At 44.7% G+C, this 23,980-nt stretch overlaps 1 protein-coding gene across 3 annotated transcripts in view; it reads left to right on the plus strand.

The window, feature by feature from the left end:
• The window catches only part of SLC12A7 (solute carrier family 12 member 7), a 919,795-nt gene that overhangs the window by 841,689 nt on the left and 54,126 nt on the right, over positions 1-23,980 (plus strand). For all 3 annotated transcript variants that reach the window (XM_073630658.1, XM_073630657.1, XM_073630659.1), the window contains exon 22: positions 5,226-5,401. In XM_073630658.1, the coding sequence (XP_073486759.1) occupies positions 5,226-5,401 (176 nt within the window). The remainder of the gene's footprint in view (positions 1-5,225; positions 5,402-23,980) is intronic.

The following is a 23,980-nucleotide window of genomic DNA, read 5'->3' on the forward strand; positions in this document are numbered from 1 at the left end:
AGGCTCTGGCGACAAAACAGGTCCCCATTGCCTGGGTATCGCAGTTTAAATATCTCAGTATTCATGTAACACCTAAAGTAAGTGATTACATGTCACTGAATCTCCTTCCAGTACTTTTGAAGACAAAAATACAGCTGCATGCTTGGAAGCATTTACGACTTTCACTTATTGGAAGGGATAACCTTCTTAAGGTTTTACCGGTCTTCTTATACTTCTTAGGAACTCCCCGATCTGGGTCCCATCGTCGTTCTTCAAACGTGTAAACAGCCTGTTTGGGTCTTTCCTTTGGTCCGCAACACATCCCAGGATCAGCCTTCGAACACTGCAGGAGCCTTTGGGACAGGGAGGGCTTGCCCTTCCGGACCTTTTTAAATACTTCATAGCTGGGCAAATGGTGGTGGCTAGGTGTTGGCTGTTACGTGATGATGGGGATGCAGCCAACGTGTTGAAAGCAGCCTACATGGGGTCATATGAGAGCCTATTTTTTTCTGATACGCAGAGGCACCTCGGTATTGTCATCTCTGACTGGCTCGATGCGCGTTACGGTACGTGCATGGGACAGAGCACGGGTGCTAATGAAATCTCAGACAGGTGTATGGTCCACGGACACCCCCTTGTGGTTTAACCCCAAACTTCCGCACCTGGGTACGATACCGATCCCATCATTTGGGCTCAAGCGGGTGTAAAACAACTGAAACATATAGTGGGGGCTAAGAAATTACTCACTTTCAATCAACTGAAGGACAAACATGGGCTGCCCAACTGGTACTTCTTCCGTTACTTACAACTAAGTCATGTATTTAAGACACAGTTTGGAACAGATACCCTAGAACTAGGGTCATACCCTTTGGAGTCTTTACTCTGTGAAGAAAATTGAATTTAAGAAAATTTTATCAGAAGTCTATAAAGGATTGTTTGAAATGCCAGAAATGCTTAGTAAATGTAAGAACACATGGAGTGCTTTAATTCCCTAATTCGGGAGAGATGATTGGGATGATATGTGGGACCACCCGTTTAGGACTCTTGTGTCGGCCAGGGACAGGCTTATTCAATTTAAACTGTTACATAGGATATATTATACTCCAGCAAGGCTAGCCAGCATATATGGCACCGATGCAGATGAGTACTGGCGATGCGCAAACAGCTCTGCAGACTTTGACCATCTATTTTGGCATTGCTGGCCGATGTGGGAGTTTTGGATGGGGGTTACGCGTACCATTCAGGCCTTATTGAATATACCCATTCCACTCACAATGTCAGTATGTTTACTGGGCTTGGTGGAGGAGATAGCACCGCGTAGAGCCCAGAGGACCATGATATTTATTTCACTGTTTTATGCACGTAAAGCCATTCTATGTTATTGGAAGAGGTCTGAGCCAACAACTGTGTCCCATTGGAAAAACATGGTAAACAAGGCACTACCTTTTTACAAAGCTACATACCTGAGTAGGGGCTGCCCCCAAAAAATTGAGAAGCTGTGGCAGCGCTGGATTGATGTCAATGAAACTTTAACATAGGTACTGTAGAGGTTTGGACCCGTCTGAAACCACAATTAAACTAATTTACCAGGTGTGACCAGGTAGAGGACTGTTTCCCTGAAAGGATAGTGTAGTGCACTATTCCTAGGAAACTATGGTTACTGTCACCAAAGTCATGGAATTGATTATGTTTATGTACTGTAATGGATTGTTGCACAGGGTATGGGGAGGGGGTGGAGGGAGGTTTTGGCGGGGGGGAGGGGGTTGGTACACAAGTTACGTTTGTTTTGTATGTATGTTTAACAAAATGTTGAATAAACATAATTTTTCACAAAAAAAAAATAATGTACACACAGCACCCCATATTGACAGAAAAACACAGAATTGTTGACATTTTTGCAGATTTATTAAAAAAGAAAAACTAAAGTATCACATGATCCTAAGTATTTAGACCCTTTGCTCAGTATTTAGTAGAAGCACCCTTTTGATCTAATACAGCCATGAGTCTTTTTGGGAAAGGCAACAAGTTTTTCACACCTGGATTTGGGGATCCTCTGCCATTCCTCCTTGCAGATCCTCTCCAGTTCTGTCCGGTTGGATGATAAACGTTGGTGGACAGCCATTTTTAGGTCTCTCCAGAGATGCTCAATTGGGTTCAAGTCAGGGCTCTGGTTGGGCCATGCAAGAACAGTCATGGAGTTTTTGTGAAGCCATTCCTTCGTTATTTTAGCTGTGTGCTTAGGGTCATTGTCTTGTTGGAAGGTAAACCTTCTGCCCAGTCTGAGGTCCTGAGCACTCTGGAGAAGGTTTTTGTCCAGGATATCCCTGTACTTGGCCGTATTCATCTTTCCCTCGATTGCAAGCAGTCGTCCTGTCCCTGCAGCTGAAAAACACCCCCACAGCATGATGCTGCCACTACCATGCTTCACTGTTGGGACTGTATTGGACAGGTGATAAGCAGTGCCTGGTTTTCTCCACACATACCGCTTATGCCGCGTACACACGAGGGGACTTTACGGCAGACTTTGTCCTGCGGACTTTTCGATGGACTTTAGGACGGACTTTCCGAATGAACGGACTTGCCTACACATGATCAACCCAACTCTGACGGATTCGTACGTGATGACGTACGACCGGACTAAAACAAGGAAGTTCGTAGCCAGTAGCTGCCCTAGCGTCAGTTTTTGTTCGTCGAACTAGCATACAGACAAGCGGACTTTTCGACCGGACTAGAGTCCGTCAAAAAGATTTGAAACATGTTTAATTTCTAGGTCCGTCAAACTTTTGGGGAAAAAAAGTCCGCTGGAGCCCACACAGTATCGAATTGTCCGACGGACTCTGGTTCGCCGGATCAAGTATGCCGTAAAGTCCGGTCGTGTGTACGCGGCATTAGAATTAAGGCCAAAAAGTTCTATTTTGGTCTCATCATACCAAAGAATCTTATTTCTCACCATCTTGGAGTCCTTCAGGTGTTTTTTTTTTTTTTTTTTTTTTTTTTTTAGCAAACTCCATGCGGGCTTTCATGTGTCTTGCACTGAGGAGAGGCTTCCGTCGGGCCACTCTGCCATAAAGCCCCAACTGGTGGAGGGCTGCAGTGATGATTGACTTCCTACAACTTTCTCCCATCTCCCGACTGCATCTCTGGAGCTCAGCCACAGGGATCTTTGGGTTCTTCTTTACCTCTCTCATCAAGGCTCTTCTCCCAAGTTTTGCCAGACGGCCAGCTCTAGAAAGGGTTCTGGTTGTCCCAAGCGTCTTCCATTTAAGGATTATGGAGGCCACTGTGCTCTTAGGAACCTTAAGTGCAGCATAAATTTTTTTGTAACCTTGGCCAGATCTGTGCCTTGCCACAATTCTGTCTCTGAGCTCTTCAGACAGTTCCTTTGACCTCATGATTCTCATTTACTCTGACATGCACTGTGAGCTGTAAGGTCTTTTATAGACAGGTGTGTGGCTTTTCTAATCAAGTCCAATCAGTATAGTCAAACACAGCTGGACTCAAATGAAGGTGTAGAACCAGCTCAAGGATGATCAGAAGAAATGGACAGCACCTGAGTTAAATATATGAGTGTCACAGCAAAGGGTCTGAATACATAGGACCATGTGATATTTCAGTTTTTTTTTTTTTAATAAATCTGCAAAAATGTCAATAAGTCTGTGTTTGTTTTTCTGTCAATATGGGGTGCTGAGTGTACATTAATGAGGAAAAAAAATGAACTTAAATGATTTTAACAAATGGCTGCAATATAAAAAAGAGTGAAAAATTTAAGGGGGTCTGAATACTTTCCGTCCCCCTGTAAGTACCCATAGAAGAGGTAGGCAAATTCAATACCTGATATGGAAAAAAGTAGTATCAGCTATGGAATCCTCTCACAGCCAATCATAGTGCGGGGAACTTGATGGGTTAATTGTCCTCAAAAATGGAAATAAAGAGAATACTTAACTTTGCGGTAAGCCATGTCTAAGAGGAGATGTTCTTCTGGTGACACAGGATGCCTTACATCAATTGTGGCTCGCATCAGTCTGGGTCTAACAATCTCAAAAAGGGCATCAAACGTGGACACCTTTGTGCAGGTATAACCACTTGCCTTTCGGAAGAGGGATTTACAACCACTTTAATTTAAAAAAAAAAAAAAAAAAAAAAATTTAAAGTTTAGTAACACTTTAACATCTAGGGTGATCAAGGGGTTAAATGTGTGCCTAACAGTGCTTGGTGCATTCACTGCACGCTATTTTTGCTAAGGGATGTGCCGGTTTTTATTAAACTGGCACACCCCTGCTGACAGGACAGAGCTCTGTTTACATTCACAGAGCTCTGTCCTGCTATACCATTCGCTGATCAGTAAGTCCCAGCTGGCAATCATTGCCCGGGACCCTCTGATTGGTTTGTGTTGACTAATCACAGCACAGTCAGCACTGCGGGCCCATTGCCTGGAAGAGCTGGATCATGTATTGGATATGTCGTACAGAGCAGGAGAGCCGCTCTGCCGCCGTACTTCTACGTGAGGCAGTCAACAAGTGGTTAATCAAAGAACTTTTGTAGGTACAACCGCTATTCGAGGTAAAGAGTATCGAAATACCCCTTGGTAAATCTGTGCGAGACTATGGGATGTACCTATTCTTGCCATGATCATTTTCAGCTGGACCAAAGAGATCAAAGTATACAAATCCATTGCTGAGAATTCACAAAAATGCCTGCTATCACACCACAACCTAAACACAACTCAAAGCAGATCATTTCCTCTACTTCACATCACTATTTAAACACTTCCCCCTAGAAAAACAACACTTTCATGACTGTTTGAAAAGCTTTATTGATGCTCATTCAACGCTTCAAAAATACAACAAAAGCGTGTGAAAAAACGATCATAACACTATAGGCGCGTTAATGAGCGCTGCTTTGTTCTTCATAGCTAACACATGTATGAACAAGCCCTAAGAGGAATCCTAGTCAGTTTTGTGTATCGCATCATAACATTTCCCATGGATCAAGAAAGAGTGTCCAGAGAATTGTTATACAACTTCAATAACTGCGGGAACAAGTACAACTACATATTGTTTATAAGGTTTAGTTATTAAGCTACCACGCACACAGACTTTTTTTTTTCTTATTTGGGAATAAGGCTTTTATCTTTTCACATGTAGTTGGGCTATCGAACCATATGCTATGTTGAAGAATTTTTGGAGCTTTGACGAATGCTCATTTGTTTCTACGTGTTTATGTATTCTCTTTATACCTTTGTTCAGGCTCAGCTTATCCATGACAGAAATACAGCATCCCATTCGGCAGTGGTGGACAAATCAAGTGCTGCTACACCAGAAAGAGTTCAAATGACATGGACTAAAGAAAAACTTATTGCTGAAAAACATAAAATTAAAGACCTTAATGCAGCAGGCTACAGAGACCTATTTAATATGAAACCGTAAGTAATTATGAACCTACTATTTTACAAAGAAATGTATTTTAGGATAAGTTTAGGTAAAGTTTTAATACTTCCTGGGAGATGAATAATGGTTGTCATAAAGGATTAGTTGTTTACCATTATTGCATTTTCAGAATCAAATTAGCTTCATCATGCACTACAGGGCCATGGGTTATATGCCACTATCTACAGGTGATGGACAGTGACCAAAGCTTTGCTGGGTCTGCCCCCTAGTGTGCTCATATAACCCTTGCCACTCCAAGGCTCCAGTTTTTTTGCTAGTACGTAGGTCAGTGGTCATCAACCCTGTCCTCAGGGCCCACTAACAGGCCAGGTTTTATGTATTAACTTGGGGAGATGCAGACTAGAACACTGCAATCACTGAGCAGCAAATTATATCACATGTGATGTATTTCAGTTATCTTGCAAACCTGGCCTGTTAGTGGGCCCTGAGGACAGGGTTGATGACCACTGACGTAGGTGATGGATACCCTTTCCCCTTGCTGAGGAATTTTTTTTCAATATAATTTTTTCTCTCTTTTGACTAATACTTCTATCAAGATCTGACTGACTATTATCTTTACATTGTATATCATTGTGTGTTGTGGTTGTTCAGGTGCCTAATAGTTTTTGAAATTATTGATGCTCCCCGCTAAAACCACTGTCTGTGGAAGAGAATTCCACATCCTAACCGCTCTTACAGTAAAGAACCCTCAATGCAGTTTAATTAAACTGCTTTTCTTCTCATTTTAGTGAATGGCCGTGTGTCTTATTAAATTCCCTTTCGCGGAAAAGCTTTATCCATATTGTGGGGTCACCGGTATGGTATTTGTACATTGAAATCATATCCCCTCTCAAGGGGTTCTCCAGTCCCTTTATTAGTTTTGTTGCCCTTCTTTGGACTCTCTCCAGTTCCACCACATCCTTCCTGAGGACTGGTGCCCAGAACTGGACAGCATACTCCAGGTGTGGCCAGACCAGAGTAGGGTGGGAGAATTATCGTTTTATCTCTGGAGTTAATCCGCTTTTTAATGCATGCCAATATTCTGTTTGCTTTGCTTGCAGCAGCTTGGCATTGCATGCCATTGCTGAGCCTGTCATCTACTAGGACCCCCAGGTCCTTTTCCATCCTAGATTCCCCCAGAGGTTCTCCTCCTAGTGAGTAGATTGCATTCATATTTTTGCCACCCAAATGCATTATTTTACATTTTTCTACATTAAACCTCATTTGCCATGTAGTTGCCCACCCCATTAATTTGTTCAGATCTCCTTGCAAAGTTTCCACATCCTGTGTAGAGGTTATTGCCCTGCTTAGCTTAGTATCGTCTGCAAATACAGAGATTGGGCTGTTTTTCCCATCCTCCAGGTCGTTTATGAATAAATTAAATAGGATTTGTCCCAGGACAGAACCCTTTCCACTCCAGATCATTCCGAGTACTCCCTATTTATCACTATCCTCTGAACTCTCCCCTGTAGCTAGTTTTCAATCCATGTACTCACCCTATGGTCCATGCCAACGGACCTTACTTTGTACAGAAAATGTTTATGGGGAACTATCAAATGCAGATATACCACGTATCTGCATACGTACAGGCCTTCCTTTATCTAGATGGCAGCTTACCTCCTCATAGAAGGTTAATAGATTGGTTTGGCAAGAATGAATCCATGAATCCATGGATCCTTCATGAATCCATGCTGATTACTGCTATTGATACCGTTGTCATTGCTAAAATCTTGTATATAGTCCCTTATCATCCCTTCCAAGAGCTTGCATACAAGGCTAACTGGCCTTTTTAAAATATTGGCGCTACATTGTCTTTTCTCCAATCAGCTGGTACCATTCCAGTCAGTAGACTGTTCGTAAAAATTAGGAATAATGATCTGGCAATTACTTGACTGAGTTCCTGAAGGACCCTCGGGTGCAAGCCATCTGGTCCCGGTAACTTATTAATGTTAAGTTTTTTTCAAGTCTATTTCTAGACTTAGGGCAGCACAGTAGTGTAGTGGTTAGCACTCTCACCTAGCAGCAATAGGGTCGCTGGTTCACATCCCAACCACGACACCATCTGCCTGGAGTTTGCATGTTCTCCCTGTACCTGCGTGGGTTTCCTCCGGGTACTCCGGTATCAGACTCCTACTTACCAGACCGGTGAGTCCGCTTGGGCAGAGGGTAGGCTCCCTTACGCGTCCGACTCGCGGCCCCTGGTAAGGTAAACAGGAAGCACAGGAGTACGGAGTGGTATGAGAGCCTGTTAACTGGAGTCCAGATGCAGATGGAGGAGTAGTCTTTAGCAGCAGGTGCAGGCTGGAACACAGGCAACAGGACTGAGCAGGATGGTCAGGAGACAGGCTGGGTTCGGCAACAGGCAGGCAACGTGGTACAGTGGAGCAGGCAAAGGAATAGTCAGACAGGCCAAAGGTCGGGTGCAGGCAGAGTTCAGAGGGAGGTTCAGGAAGCAAGCCGGGTCGTCAGGAGATCTGGAGAGTATAGGTACAGGTACTACGGACGGCAGAGCTGTTGATCAGGCAGCACTGATCAAAGAGACAGGCCGGTTTAAATAAACGGAGCGCACGCACAGGCACGCGCCCCCGCACACGCCCGCGCGCACACCCACACACCGGCATACACAACAGATCTGACCGGGACACGCATACCGGAGCTGCAAGGAACACGCGCAACAGGACCCGCAGGAACACGCGCACCGACTCGCCCTGTCACCCACCACCGCGAGCACCCTGCCTGCCGAAGTGAGCTCTCTGACAGTGCCCCCTCCTCAAGGGCAGCCTCCGGATGCCCAGCTGGTTGCGTGATAGGAGGCCCGCCTCCCTCTGGTTAGGGGACCTATAGCATACTCCCAGTATTACTTTGCCCTTAGTTTCCTCCCTTTGTAGCTCTACCCATAAGGATTTCACCTCCTCCCTTGCTCCCCTAGTAATGTTATCTCTCACATTCACTTGTACATTATTCCTGGGGAATGACCCAACTGCAGATGACCCACCAACTAGGGACCCTATTTGCACAGTTTAAGGTTGAAACTTTGAAACTGGCTGCAATAATTACATTTTCTTACCTTTTTTTCCCTCTGGTGCTCATTCCTCCTTCTGCTTCCCTGCAGAGGTTTTTTTTGCTCTTATGCAAGGATTTTAATTACATAGTTTGTGCAACTGGTTGCTTCTTCTGATTTCAGTGGTTTAAAGCGTCCCTCGCCACTTTCCCCAGTGGAATCTAACATAGAGATGCCCATTAGTTTTAAGTCCTAGTTACATAGTTTCATAGTTACATAGTTAGTCAAGTTGAAAAAAGACACAAGTCCAACTAGTTCAACCAACAAAAAAAAACATAAAATCCTATATCCACAGTTGAGCCAGGGGAAGGCAAAAAAACCCTAGCAAAGCGTGATCCAATTTGCTACAGCAGGGGAAAAAGATCCTTCCTGATCCCCCTAGAGGCAATTGGATATTCCCTGGATCAACTTTACCTATAAATGTTAGTATCCAGTTATACACCTTGTTCCAAATTATTATGCAAATTCCATTTCAGTGTCAGAAAGATTAAATATTTTGTTTTTCAGTTTAACTCATGGATGACATTGTGTCTCAGGGCTCTTTTGATCACTGAAAACAATCTTGGACACCTGTAATAATTAGATTGCCAGGTGAGCCCAATTAAAGGAAAAACTACTAAAGGAGGGTGTTCCACATTATTAAGCAGAGCACCATTTTCAAGCAATATGGGGAAGAAAAAGGAAATAGTTCAATGCCTTGGACGAGGTATGAAAACATTAGATATTTCACGAAAACGTAAGTGTGATCATCGCACTATTAAGAGATTTGTGGCTGATTCAGAGCACAGACGGGTTTTGTGTAGATAAAGGCACATTGAGGAAGATTTCTCCCAGATACATGCATTAGATCAAGTGAGCAGCTGCTAAAACACCATTACATAGCAGCAAATAGATATTTGAAGCTGCTGGTGCCTCTGGAGTCCCACAGACATCAAGGTGTAGAGTCCTCCAGAGTCTTGCAACTGTGCATAAACCTTCCATTCGTCCACCTCTAACCAATGCTCACAAGCAGAAATGGCTGCATTGGGCAGAAAAATACATGAAGACTAATTTTCAAACAGTCCTGTTCACTGATGAGTGCCGTGCAACCCTGGATGGTACAGATGGATGTTCCAACAAGGCTGCGATGCCAGCAAGGTGGTGGTGGAGTCATGTTTTGGGCCAGAATCATGGGAAGAGAACCTTTGGAGCATCCTCAAGCAAAAGATCTATGAGAGTGGGAGGCAGTTTACATCCAAACAGCAGCTCTGGGAGGCTATTCTGAAATCTTGCAAACAAATTCAAGCAGAAACTGTCCAAAAACTCACAAGTTCAATGGATGCAAGACTTGTCAAGCTGCTGTCAAATAAGGGGTCCTATGTTAAAATGTAACGTGACCTGTTAAAATGTTTAAAAAGTTCAAATGTTGTTCAAAGTTTGATTGAAATAGCTTTTGATTTCAGTAAATATGCTGCAAACTCATCAAATGACAATTTTCAGTTCTTTACAACCTATAAAGTGTTTTGAAACTTACTGTGCATAATAATTTGGAACAGTGCATTGTAATTTTTTTTTATTTTGAAAAAAAAAAAAAGTATTATTAGGAGGTTTGTTCAATAAAATTTGAATTGTACTCTTAATAGTTGATAACATGAGAATTATGCTGACTGTTGTTTACATAAATTATTTAGGTAAATGAGAAAAATATAATTGGCATAATAATTTGGAACAGGGTGTATTATGTACAGTTAGGAAAGAATCCAGGCCTTTTTTAAAGCAATTTTCTGAGCTGGCCAGAACCACCTCTGGAGGGAGTCCTATTCCACATTTCCACGGCTCTTACAGTGAAGAAACCTTTCCGTATTTGGAGATGAAATCTCTTTTCCTCTAGACGTAAAGAGTGCCCGCTTGTCCTCTTTGATGAAGTGAATAACTCAACCCCAAGATCGTTACATGGACCCCTTATGTATTTGTACATGTTGATCATATCCCCCCTAATCTCCTCTTCTCAAGAGAGAATAAATTCAGTTCCTCTAATTCATCCTCATAGCTACATAGTTACATATTTACATAGTAGGTGAGGTTGAAAAAAGACACACGTCCATCAAGTCCAACCTATGTGAGCTCCTCCATGCCTCTTATCGGTTTGGTTGCCCTTCTCTGCACTTTCTCCAGTTTTCTGATATCCTTTTTGAGAACTGGTGCCCAAAACTGAACTGCATATTCCAGATGAGGTCTTACTAATGATTTTTACAGGGGCAAAATAATCTCTCTCTCTCTCTCACTGAAGTCCATACCTCTCTTAATACAAGAGAGGATTTTGCTCACTTTGGAAACTGCAGCTTGGCATTGCATGCTATTATTAAAGGGGTTGTAAACCCTCGTTTTTTTTTTGTTTTTTTTTTGCATCCTATGCATTAAGGTGAAAAAACACCTGGCAGTCACCGGCCCCCCAGCCCCCCCCCCCCCCATTTTACTCACCTGAGCCCCTTCATCTCTTTGGTGGGGACATGCTGTCTCTCTCCCCACGGGGTCCCGGCTCTTGATTGGATAGATTGATTGCAGCGCAGCCATTGGCTCCTGCTGCTGTCAATCAAATCCAATGACACAGGCACCGGGGGGCGGGGCCAAAGCCAGCATTCGTGTGTATGGATGCAAATTCTGGATTCAGGAGCACGCCCACAAGGTAATCCCCTCAGGAGAGCCCTTCTCCTAGGAGGTTATCTGATGTGGGGAGGAGCCGCAAGAACCGCCGGGGGACCCCAGAACAGTCTGTTCGGGCCACTCTGCAAAAAGAGCTGCGCAGTGGAGGTAAGTATAACATGTTTGCTATTTTAAAAAAAAACATTTTTTACAATGACTTTAAAGAGGAACTGCAGTCTGCTCACATAATCTGTAATAAAAGCATCTTTGCCATTCTAAAGCTTCCCTCCAACCACTTTGCATATTAATTCATATATACTGTGATTCTGTACTTGCCAAATATGCTACAGAAATCTCCCTCCGCTGAGTCTGGCTGCAATCATTTTAACTGTGGGCAGCTGAAGCTGCTGCCTGTTCACTTCCTGGATTTACAGAGACACACACCTCCAGCTCTGCAGCTCTCATTGGGCCTCTTATGACTCATCCCCCCTCCCTTCCTGGCAAACTCTCACAAGAGTGAGAGAGAGCTGTGCATGATGTCATAAGGCTAGGCCTTTTTCCAGACAAGAAGTAGGAAGTGGGCTGTATAAGGTATTTACTGGAAGAAAAAAAAATGTTTTACTATCCAAAGTTAAAATGACAAGGGCAGAAGATTTAATAGATGAAAAGATGAAAAAAATGACTGAAGTTCCACTTTAAGCTTATGATCTACCAAAACCCCCAGATCCTTCTCCACTATGGATTCCTCTAGTATGTATGATGCATGCATATTCTTAGCCCCCAAGTGCATAACTTTACATTTATCAACATTAAACCTCATTTGCCACATAGTTGCCCAATTAAACAGTGCATTGAGGTCGGCTTGTAAGTTTTGTAAGTTTTGTAAGTTGGAAACATCCTGTAAGGATGTTATTCCACTGCATAGTTTGGTGTCATCAGCAATCACTGAAATAATACTTTTAATCCCAGACCCTATATCAGGGTCCTAACACTGAACCTTGATAACCTTAGACTATTCAGAGAAAGAATCATTAACCACTATTCTGGATTCTGTCGTTTAGCCAGTTTTCTCTCAATTTACAAACTGGTCTTTCCAAGCCTGTAGACTTTACCTTGCACAATAGTCGTGTGTGGGGAACTGTGTCGAATGCTTTTGCAAAATCCAAGTATACTGCATCCACAGCCACCCCTTCTGTCCAAGGTTTTACTTACTTCTGCATAAAAAGAAATACGTTTTGTTTGACAACTTCTGTCCTTAATGAATCTATGCTGTCTGTTGCTTAAAATATTTTTTTCCAGCAAGAACTCATCTATGTGGTCTTTTAATAAAACGCTCCAGTATCTTCCGGACCATAGAAGTTAAACTAACAGGCCTATAGTTACTTGGTAAAGACTTTGATCTCTTTTTAAATATAGGCACCACATTGGTCCTACACCAATCCAGTGGTACTATTCCAGTCATTGACGAGTCCCTAAAAATTTAAAACCGTGGGTTTGAAACCATCAGGGATCCTCTAGGGCGGGGGGGGGGGGGGGCAGCAACCTGTTGTGACCACCTGAGCTACCCTGCAGAGAAGCTATCAAAGCTGCCAGTCATGGGTAGTGGGGAATTTCCAGGGGGGGGGGGGCTGGCAGCGATTAGCGTACCAGTGGAATGTGTCCCCACCCCTTCCCTGCTCTGCATATGGGTGAATTCACTGCTCTACTGTTTTCTTCCCTGCTGACCTCTGCCCTCCAACTTGCTGACCCTTTTGTACACTGCTCTACTGACCTCCCTGCTGACCCCTGTACACTGCCCTGCTGACCTCTGATCTGCTAACCCCCTGTTCTGCTGATCTCTATAATCTGCCCTACAAATTCCTGAAACCTGTGTACTGCCCTACATACTAATGACTTCTGTACACTGCGCTACATACTGTGACCCCTGTACAGTGCCCTAGATACTGCTGACCCCTGTAAACTGCTCTACTTACTACTGACCTCTGTACACTGCTCTACATACTACTGACCTTTGTACACTGCTCTACATACTACTGACCTCTGTACACTGCTCTACATACTACTGACCTCTGTACACTGCTCTACATACTACTGACCTCTGTACACTGCTCTACATACTACTGACCTCTGTACACTGCCCTACATACTACTGATCTCTGTAAACTGGAATACATCCGGGAGCGTGGCCTGGAGAGCGACGGAGTAGGACGCATGTAGTGAGTGCTCCGCTTGTCCATACTCCTGCAACAGTCATCCTGCCTCAATCCAGGCCAAACCTACCCAGCCTCTGCATCCCGACAGGTCTGCCTAGTCTCAGCGATCCCTCTGCCCTGTGGCTGTCTGTAGGACAGACCGCGGCTTCCGCCTAGATCCCGGGGCAATGGCCATCTTGCTCCCCCCGCCACCCCTGCAAGTCTTTCTGGCCTACCTGACAGCCCCGGGGCTAGTCTCCGCTTGCTATGACCACCTGCAACCGCTGCAGCAGCACCTCTTCATCCTGCAGCAGTCGGAGGGACAGTCCACTGCTCTGGCCTAGTCCCTGGAACTGCGGTCATCTTGCATCACCCAACGTGGTAGAAGAAGGTGGATGGAGGGCGCATGATCAAACGCTTACATCAAAAAATGTTTGGTTTATTCGTGTACAATGGAATACAAACATATAGATAATACAAATACTACGTTTCGTAAAAGCAGGTAACTAAATATGCAGTAAAAAGTTAAAAATGGGATATGCCCATGTTAAGGCAGGTATTAAAAATAGGCTGACGCGTTTCGAGGATAACCTCTTCATCAGAGCCTGGAGAACAAGAGCACAGTCTGTATAAGCCAGTTGGCCAACGTGTGTACATAGGGAGGAGTGGCTAGTTGTAAAGTATAACCTGTGATAGATAATTAATAGATAATAGATCACCCAACGTGGGCCTGTGCAGGTAATACAAGACTCCCTGACCACCCTGAGCCCAGTTTCTTCCTGCTGCAGCCGCTGGCCTCCACAGCTAGTTGGCCACTACTAGCAGCCCCTATTGTTAAACTCCAAAACTGCGGCGGGAGGGGGACATCGAGGATCCGGCCTAGTAAGCAGCGGCCATATTGGTGCACCCGGGGACTCCCCCGACCACGTCTGGAATATGTCTCCACCGAAAAAGGCTTCAGAGGCTGCCGACAAGCTTGCCAAGTACCCCCGCTTTGAGGAGGACCACCAGGCCAAAGATGGTGCCGGTACCTCCTCGGACATGGAGCACTCCGTGGCGGCTACTAACAAAGTACTTATGCCATTGCATCACCACCAAAATTGAGGAGGTCAAAATCAATGTGTTCCTTATCCGGCAAGATCTCGCTACCCTGTGGGAACGCGTGGCGGAGACGGAGACCCGCATTAGCAGATCGGAAGACATCTTGTACCCACTGCAACATACTACTGATGAGGTGCGCCACCAGCTACAACAGATTAGCGCGAAACAGGACGACATGAAGAATCACCTCCGGAGATGTAATCTCCACTTTATTGGTCTTCCTGAGACTGGTGAGCGCAGCGACCCGGCAAGCTTCCTTGAAAACCTCCTGACATCCACCTTCGGTAGAGATACATTCTCGGTAATGTTCGAGGTGGAGAGAGCTCATCGAATCCCTGCCCGTCCTCCTCCCCAAGGAGCTCCACCGCGTACCTTGATAGCCTTAACGTCAAGGACCGCGACAAGATCCTCCGCCTGACCAGAGAGAAGGGAAATATCCCCCACACCAACACACATGTGGCCGTATTCCCGGACTTCTCCAAGGTGGTGCAATGACAGCGGTCTAGATTCCAGGATGCGGTGCCTCCGCGTGCTACACCTCAAATACACCATGCTGTACCCTGCAAAGCTTTGTGTGGAGTGCAAGAGCCGAACCCACTTCTTTGAGGACACTGAGCTAGCATCCACTTGGATTGATCAGAGAGGTCGTTGAGACTGAGCATACCACCCTGCCTACAACCTATGAGTACTTTTCTTTTCTTCCCCCTGCTCCCCCCTGTGCCCGCGGCGCTGCCCGCTGCCATACTGATGCTTAGCCCCTCAGTGGGTACATTGAATGTACATGTCCTCTGCCGGAGCAGGGGGGCAGACCTGGAAATCCTTTTCTGCTCTACAATGGACCTTGCAGCATGCCTGCTGCCTCCGGGTGACCTTACTGACTCATGATCCCCATTTCCCTCACACCTGAGAGATATGTGTAGAGGACAGTGGATCGAACGTTGCTGAGAATTTTTTTCCTTACTTTATCTACCACCCTGATGGCAGGCGGAGCCCCCCCCCCCCCCCGCACAGCTGTGATGGTGCTGCACCTTTATGGCTCCTACACCCCATGCACTTCTCAGAGAAGAAGTCGCCCCCCTAGGATCTTTGTGAATTTTTTCATCTCCCGTTTGCCTGACTGTTTTCTCTTCCCCTTTGTTTTTCTTTTTATCGCGGGTATCTATGCTCCTCTGAAATTAAGTTCCTTGCCTCCAATGGGTCCTAAACGTTGGATGTCCCCCGTTGAAACCTGGTTATGGGGTACTATGTCCATGCCGAGTTGGGGTGGCATTGGACTGGGAGGGAAGGGAAATGTTGTGGTTATTATTTCTCTTGCACCACCATGTTTGCAACTGTTTACTTATGCTAAAGGTACTATGTTATTGTCATACATGCACTATCGTTATTGGTTACCACTGTGTTTTATGCTATCTGATGTGGCCATGTCTGCTCTGCCAGTCTTGGTCCAGCTGCGGTTTACTATATACGCCCTATACCTGCCATGAGTTCTCTAAAGTTCCTCACGTGGAATGTTAGAGGCTTGCGCAATAAGATTAAACGCACAGCCGCCCTGGCATTCCTTAAGTCCCAGCGTGCTGACATCATCACACTAGTTTAGACCCATGTCACGGGCCACTTACAATCCTCTCTTAAAAAGCCTTGGATAGGTTGGGCCTATCACGCCACCTACACCTCATACTCCAGAGGAGTATCGGTCCTGATCGCTAAAAGTGTTCTTTTTGACTTAGTGCTGCTCCAGACGGACCAGCAGGGCAGATATGTGTTCATACACGCCACTATTCATGTATCCCCTATCCTGATACTAGCCTGCTATGCCCCCCCCCCCCCATATAACTCAGTTGCAATTAAGGAGGGCCTTGCCTTTATGACACAATATACTTCTGTACCGGCAGTGTGGATGGGGGACTTTATAATGACCCTCATCCCCGCTCTGGACCTCCACCTTGAACCGCCGGCCCATACCAGACTACACCACATACTGACTGACTTTGTTCTTGTTGACACTTGGCGCCACAAACACCCACACACTAAAGTCTTCTCATGCTTCTCAGCCAGCCATAACATGATGTCATGAATCGATTTCATTCTAATTTCAAAGACACTGACACCTAAACTGGGAGATGTGGGCTTTGCTCCGAGAATACTCTCGGATCACGCCCCCTACTGGATTACGATCCAGCTCCTGAAGGCCTCCCTTGCTCCTCGGCGGCTAAACTCATTTTGGCTGACTGCTTTACAGGACCAGGATAACATCCCCACGGAATTGCAATACTATTTTACAGCCAACAGGGACTCAGGCACGTACGACATGGTGTGGGAGACGTTTAAGCTCCACGCCCGCTCCCTGCTCTCCACACATATCAAAAGACTTAAGCGATCATCGAAACTCATTTTCCAACAGGCTACAGAACACCTACAGGTGCTGGAGGAGGCGTTCCACCGAGACCCCTCGCCCAACATTGCCAACAATTTTAAGATTCAGATGCGACACGTCTCCCAATTGCATATTGAGAAAGCCAAGCAACGCATCTTTTTCTGTAGACAAAGGGTATTTGAGTATGGAGAAAGATCGGGCAAACTACTTGCGTATCTCACCCATTTAGACTTGCGTCCCCCGGTGGTGGTGTCGTTGATTGGCCCCCAGGGGAACAACATCACTGATACGCAACAAGTGGCGGAGGAATTTGCAAAATCTATTGTACACTCTACATTTCCCGGGTCACTCACACTCCCCAAGATACCAGGGACTACTTAGCGAGAATTACATTCCCTAGATTGACTAACGCCCAACTTGAACTCTTGGAGGCTCCCATTACTAAGGAGGATATTTCTGAGGCTATCTCCTGTCTGGCCACATCTAAGGCCCCAGGATCGGACGGCCTACCACTTGAATTCTATGCCACCTACTCTGAAATTTTAACCCCTAAACTCCATGACCTGTACAAATCCATACTTGATTCGGAAATCCTACCCCCCTCTATGAGAGAAGCCCAAATTGTAGTAATCTCTAAGCCCGGTAAGGACCCTAAACACCTGGAATCGTATAGACCTATTTCCCTGCTGGCTAAGATTCTAGCTTCCCACCTTAACCAGGTCATTCTGTCACTGATCCACCCTGACCAGACAGGCTTTATGCCAGGGAAAAACACTGCTATGAATATTCGCCGCCTATTCATGAACATTCAGGGGTCCCATGATGAAGTCAGCTCAAGGGTTGTTGTGGCTCTAGATGCTGCCAAGGCCTTCGATTTCAGCTCCTATATCAATCCCCGAAGGCCAAGGTGTTTGTGAACGGCTGGCTCTCTGACCAATTCCCGCTAAAGAGAGGGACCCGACAAGGCTGCGCAGCCCCTTTCCCCCATGCTGTACGCATTGGCTGTGGAGCCGTTTGCCACCATGGTTCTTGCAGACACCAGCATCCAAGGCCTTAAGATAGGGAATCTGGAAGAAAAGATTGGGATGTATGCCGACGACACGCTCCTATACTTAGCCGACTTGGGTCCTCCCTTGTTGCAGCCCTCCACTCCATAGAACGTATTGGTAGCCACTCAGGTCTGAGTATTAACTGGTCTAAATCCCAGAACCTTCCGATTGACCATTTCCCCTGTCACTCACGTCCCCCCTCTGACTCTCCCCAGGGTCTCCTTGATCAAGTACCTTGGAGTACAAGTTACCAGATCGCTCACAGACTACACACTCTTGAATATTAAACCTCTGTATACCCTGATCAAGACCAAGACACAAACGTGTGCCAGACTACCCCTGGGTGTTTATTATTATTATTATACAGGATTTATATAGCACCGACAGTTTACGCAGCACTTTACAACATCAGGGCAGACAGTACAATTACAATACAATTCAATACAGGGGGGAATCGGAGAGCCCTGCTCGTTAGAGCTTACAAGCTAGGAGGGTGTTATGGGACGTGTCAGTTTAGTCAAAATGATACTCCTCCCAAAGATACTCTATTTGGTGTGGCATGCCCCCCTGTATATACCACAACATTTTTTCAAAACAATTGAATCAATTCTCAATTTGTTTATATGGGGTCACAGCAGACACAAATTATCTTGCAGAATTCTAAAGAACCCAGTGACATTGGGAGGAGCTGCTCTTCCAGATTTGCCTCCCAACTGTCCCACTTCTATCATTTTGACAAAAACGAGCTACCAAGATACCAACTACTACTCTGTGAACACCCTGATGACCCAGCCTATACCCCACTCCAGTCATCCCTCAGGGCCTCATGAACAAGACGTCTCTCCCAACACAAAGCAGACATGTTGACACACCACTGGAGGGTATGGCGGACAGCACTACAAAAACGTGGGACCCCACAGGTTCACTCTCATACCCCTCTCTGGTTCAATACACGCTTGCCTCAATTCTTGTCCATTCCAGACCCCGCGGTGTGGATGCGTCATGGGATCTTGTACATACACCAGATCATGACTGCTATGGGACTTAAAACATTCCAAGCGCTAAAGGATGAATTTTCCCTTCCCAATTACCTTCTTTTTAGGTATTTACAACTCCACCATGCTATACAAACTCAGTTTGCTGGCTCCAACCCGTCCTTTATAGTAGACACAATCACAGGTGCTGAACCAGCCAAACTAATCTCCACCCTTTACTCCGCCATCCGACTCCCTAGTACCACAGCCCTGGCCTATACTGCCAAGACTAGATGGGAGGTGGAGGTTGGAATAATTTGAGGATGAGGATTGGGATGAAATTTTGGGGGACCTGAAAAAAGTCTCCCCCAAACTGTTGGACCGCTTCACGCAGTTTTATATTACACATAGGACATATCTGACTCCTCAGAGGATAGCACGTTTCAAACCCATGTACAATCCAGGGTGCCGCTTATGTGACCACACCCCAGGCTCTTTCTACCACCTTGTATGGTCCTGCCCAACTATCCAAGCATACTGAATACAGGTGATACGCTTCCTGCACGATTAGATGGGCTACCCTAGACCCAAAGATGTGCCTACTCGCTCTGCTACCAGACTTAGACGCTGAAAAACCCCTCCGTACCTTTTTACATGAGACAATATTCTTGGCGAGAAAAGCAGTGGCCCATAATTGGATGCAGGCCTTGCCCCCTACAATCCAGTGCTGGAAAAAAGAGATTAACAACACTCTCCCATATAAGAAGCTGATCTATGTGCATAGAGGATGTCTGCTTAAGTATGAGCAGGTCTGGAACAGATGGTTGGAGGATGGTGAAACGTGTACTTGAAATGTTGATATGTTCATCCCTCATTTCCCCCTCTCCTCTCCCCCTTTTTTTTATTATTCTCTTTTTTTTTCCTTTTTCTTTATTGTGTACTGGCTCCACTTCCGGTGGGTATCTCACCTTATATGATTCAGATAACTCAATGTGCTTATATATGTACTACTGTTCTGGCCATGTTGGCTGATATCATTTTATGTACCATGTACATATTTTTTCAATAAAGTTGATTTCCCAATTAAAAAAAAAACTGCAATACATCCTACTGACACCTGTGCACCACCCTATTTACTACTGACCCTTGGACATTGTGCTACATATTACTTACACTGGTCAGAACTCAACCCAGCCAATCAAGCCAGAATTCAAAGTAGACAGCAGAGCAGAACTGAAGCCAGCCAGACCTGAAACTAGTTAAAGTGGATGTAAACCCTCACATATACCCAGTGAAGTGAATAGCCTTAGATCAGTGGTTCTCAAGTCCTGTCCTCAGGACCCACTAACAGGCCAGGTTTGCAAGATAACTGAAATACATCACAGGTGATATCATTTGCTGCTCAGTGATTGCAGTATTCTAGTTTGCTTCTCCCCAAGGTAATACTTAAAATCTGGCCAGTTGGTGGGTCCTGAGGACTGGAGTTGAGAACCACTGCCTTAGATGATACACAGAGATGAAACAAAGCTCCCTACATAAGTTTTACATGCATATCTACTGTCTTCAGCTGAATATATCCTTTAGAAAGTGCTCTTCGTGTTACAGATTTTCTCTTCCTGGTCAGCACTGGGAGTGGATTATAAGTGACTGTGATAAGTAGCACAGGCTCCTCCCATGTGGAAGGTGACGCACGCAGAGACGCAGCGGCTGGTGTGGCTACTCCAATGAGTGTGTGAGCGGCTGTGAGAGCTATGAGAGTCAGAGTGCTGAGGAGCCGAAGTTGTGAGTGAGGTGAAGCCTGTGAGAGTGAGACAGGCAGTGTTAATTTTGACAGCAAATTTTGATTTAGTTTTAGTCCTAGGACTTAAATGGCAATTTAGTTTTAGTCCCATTTTAGTCTTCTGCAATTGTTTTTATAGTTTGTCGTATTTATTCGACTAAATCTCCAGTACATTTTAGTCGACTAAAATCTCCACTACATTTTAGTCGACTAAAACTCAATTTACTCGTCTAAAATAAGGTGCGTTGGCATGGACCATAGGGTGAGTACATGGATTGAAAACTGGCTACAAGGGCGTGTTCAGAGGGTGGTGATAAATGGGGAGTACTCAGAATGGTCAGGGGTGGGTAGTGGGTTTCCCCAGGGTTCTGTGCTGGGACCAATCCTATTTAATTTGTTCATAAACGACCTGGAGGATGGGATAAAGAGTTCAATCTCTGTATTTGCAGACGATACTAAGCTAAGCAGGGCAATAACTTCTCTGCAGGATGTGGAAATCTTGCAAAAAGACCTGAACAAATTAATGGGGTGGGCGACTACATGGCAAATGAGGTTCAATGTAGAAAAATGTAAAATAATGCATTTGGGTGGCAAAAATATGAATGCAATCTATACACTGGGGGGAGAACCTCTGGGGGAATCTAGGATGGAAAAGGACCTGGGGGTCCTAGTGGATGATAGGCTCAGCAATGGCATGCAATGCCAAGCTGCTGCTAATAAAGCAAACAGAATATTGGCATGCATTAAAAGGGGGATCAACTGCAGAGATAAAACGATAATTCTCCTGCTCTACAAGACTCTGGTCCGGCCGCACCTGGAGTATGCTGTCCAGTTCTGGGCACCAGTCTTTAGGAGGGACGTAGTGGAAATGGAGCGAGTACAAAGAAGGGCAACAAAGCTAATAAAGGGTCTGGAGGATCTTAGTTATGAGGAAAGGTTGCAAGCACTGAACTTATTCTCTCTGGAGAAGAGACGCTTGAGAGGGGATATGATTTCAATTTACAAATACTGTACTGGTGACCCCACAATAGGGATAAAACTTTTTCGCAGAAGAGAGTTTAATAAGACTTGTGGCCACTCATTACAATTAGAAGAAAAGAGGTTTAACCTTAAACTACGTAGAGGGTTCTTTACTGTAAGAGCGGTAAGGATGTGGAATTCCCTTCCACAGGCGGTGGTCTCAGCGGGGAGCATTGATAGCTTCAAGAAACTATTAGATAATCACCTGAATGACCGCAATATACAGGGATATGCAATGCAATACTGACACATAATCACACACATAGGTTGGACTTGATGGACTTGTGTCTTTTTATAACCTCACCTACTATGTAACTATGTAAAAATCTAATCGGTATAATTTAATTGTAATGCATTAGTTAACATTTCTCTACAATTTCCAAACTCATATACTGCTGGAGTGAAAAATCTATTATGTTATTATTTATGGTATTCAGGTATGAACATACACTACAGACCAGTGTTAATTTTGGTCAAATTTCAATTTAGTTTTAGTCTTTTGACTAAAATGGCATTTTAGTTTTAGTCCCATTTTAGTCTTTTGACTAAAATGCCATTTTAGTTTTAGTTGTATTTTAGTCATCTTGGTTGTTTAAGTCGTATTTTATTTGACTAAAGTAGTACTCATTTGGGATTGAAGGCTGCAGAAGGCATGAAAAAAGGATCAGCTTGCTAAAGTGCTGTTTGTAAATTGAAGCTAACTTTATCTATTTTAACTAAGTTTATCTGGGTAGGGAAATAACAGTGATAAACAAATTGTTCAGTTGGCTAAGGATGAGGAAATCTGCATTTAAAACCAACTGATTATTGACTGAGCCTAAATTGGGTATTACAATACAGGTCCTGGATTGGATTGTCTATGTGGTAAACGGCCACAACGTTTTTTGTGGAACTAGTAATTGTTTAAATTAAATCATTAATTGGGACAACATGGTTTTTTTTTGTTTTTTTTTTAGGAAGGATAGAGGGTTGTGGTTGCTTATGGTACGTTTTTTTTGTGTGTTATTTTTTTGTATTAGTTCCTGAGACACTTAGGGTAGATGATGAAACTGCTATATAGTGGAAAGAAGTTATTGCTTGGACATTATATTACAGTATAGTGCATTAGCTAGGAATGTACCCCATGGGGGTTATGATATCCCAAAGAATCTAGTCCAGTATATTGGGATCCCTTCATTTAGCACATTTGGTAAAAGGCGTAGGAGACTGAAGGAGAGGAAGCAGAAGCGAGGCTGTCGGGCAGGCGTGCTGACAAGATTGGCCCACAGAGCCCCGCTGCCCAGTCTCTTTCTAACCATTGTTAAATCCATAATCCCTAAAATGGATGAGTTGCAGTTGCAGATCGCTACATGCAGCTTGGTTAAAGAGTGCTGTCTGTTGATAATAACTGAAACGTGGCCTCATCCTCTTGTACCTGACACTATCATGCACATATCTGGCCGCACTTTCTATCGCCAGGATAGAAACCGCAGTTCAGGGAAGAGCAAAGGAGGTGGTGGCCTTTGTATTTATGTTTTAGATGACCGGTGCTCCGATTGAAAACTTGAGGACACTTATTGTTTGCCAGATTTGGAATTTATGCTGCTGAAGTGTAGACCTTTTTATTTACCCAGAGAATTTACAGTGGTGATCATTATTGCAGTATATATACCTCCAGATGTAGATACTGCAGTGGCTCTGGATATTTTATCAAATCTTATAGGCAAGTATCAACGTGCACATCCTGATGGCGTTTTGGTAGTTGCGGGTGATTTCAATAAAGTGAATTTGAGGGTTGCACAGCCAAAACGACATCAGTTTGTAAATTGTGCTACTAGAGGTGAAAATACATTTTATATGGTGTATTCCAATATTAAGCAGGCCTACAGAGCCATGGGTCAGTCAGACCACCTTTCTTCCTTATTCCAGCATAGAAATATTGTATACATCATAGGCGTGCGCAGGGGGTGTGCCAGGTGTTCCTGGGCACACCCTAATCACTATGTGTAGTGTTGATTCCCCCTACTGCCTTGGTCCCCCCCCCTTTTTGGCCCCCCCGCCCCACAGTGCTGCTGGCTTACTTCCTCTCCTCTCCCCCCAGCTGCTGTGGGGGATGTTTCAGGATAGAAAGCAGGGAAAGGGGCTAGTAAATATGTAATTTACTGGCCCCTTCCTTTTCTAAATGAACACAGTGAGCACACTTGCTCACTGTGTCCATTCATAACTGAAGCATAGGAAACTGTGTTTCCTATGCTTCAGTTTGTGAACAGGAAACCTCTCATCACAGAGCACTTTCCATTCATTCACTGTCCCACGCAACTGAGGCTGCAGAGAAAGGCATAAGCAAGCAAAACAAGAGAGGCATGTGTGTTTAAATTTTGGGGTGCACACCCTAATGCAATGGGCTGCGCACACCTATGGTA

The sequence above is a fragment of the Aquarana catesbeiana genome, linkage group LG05 (assembly GCF_042186555.1).
Source record: "Aquarana catesbeiana isolate 2022-GZ linkage group LG05, ASM4218655v1, whole genome shotgun sequence".
NCBI lineage: Eukaryota > Metazoa > Chordata > Amphibia > Anura > Ranidae > Aquarana > Aquarana catesbeiana.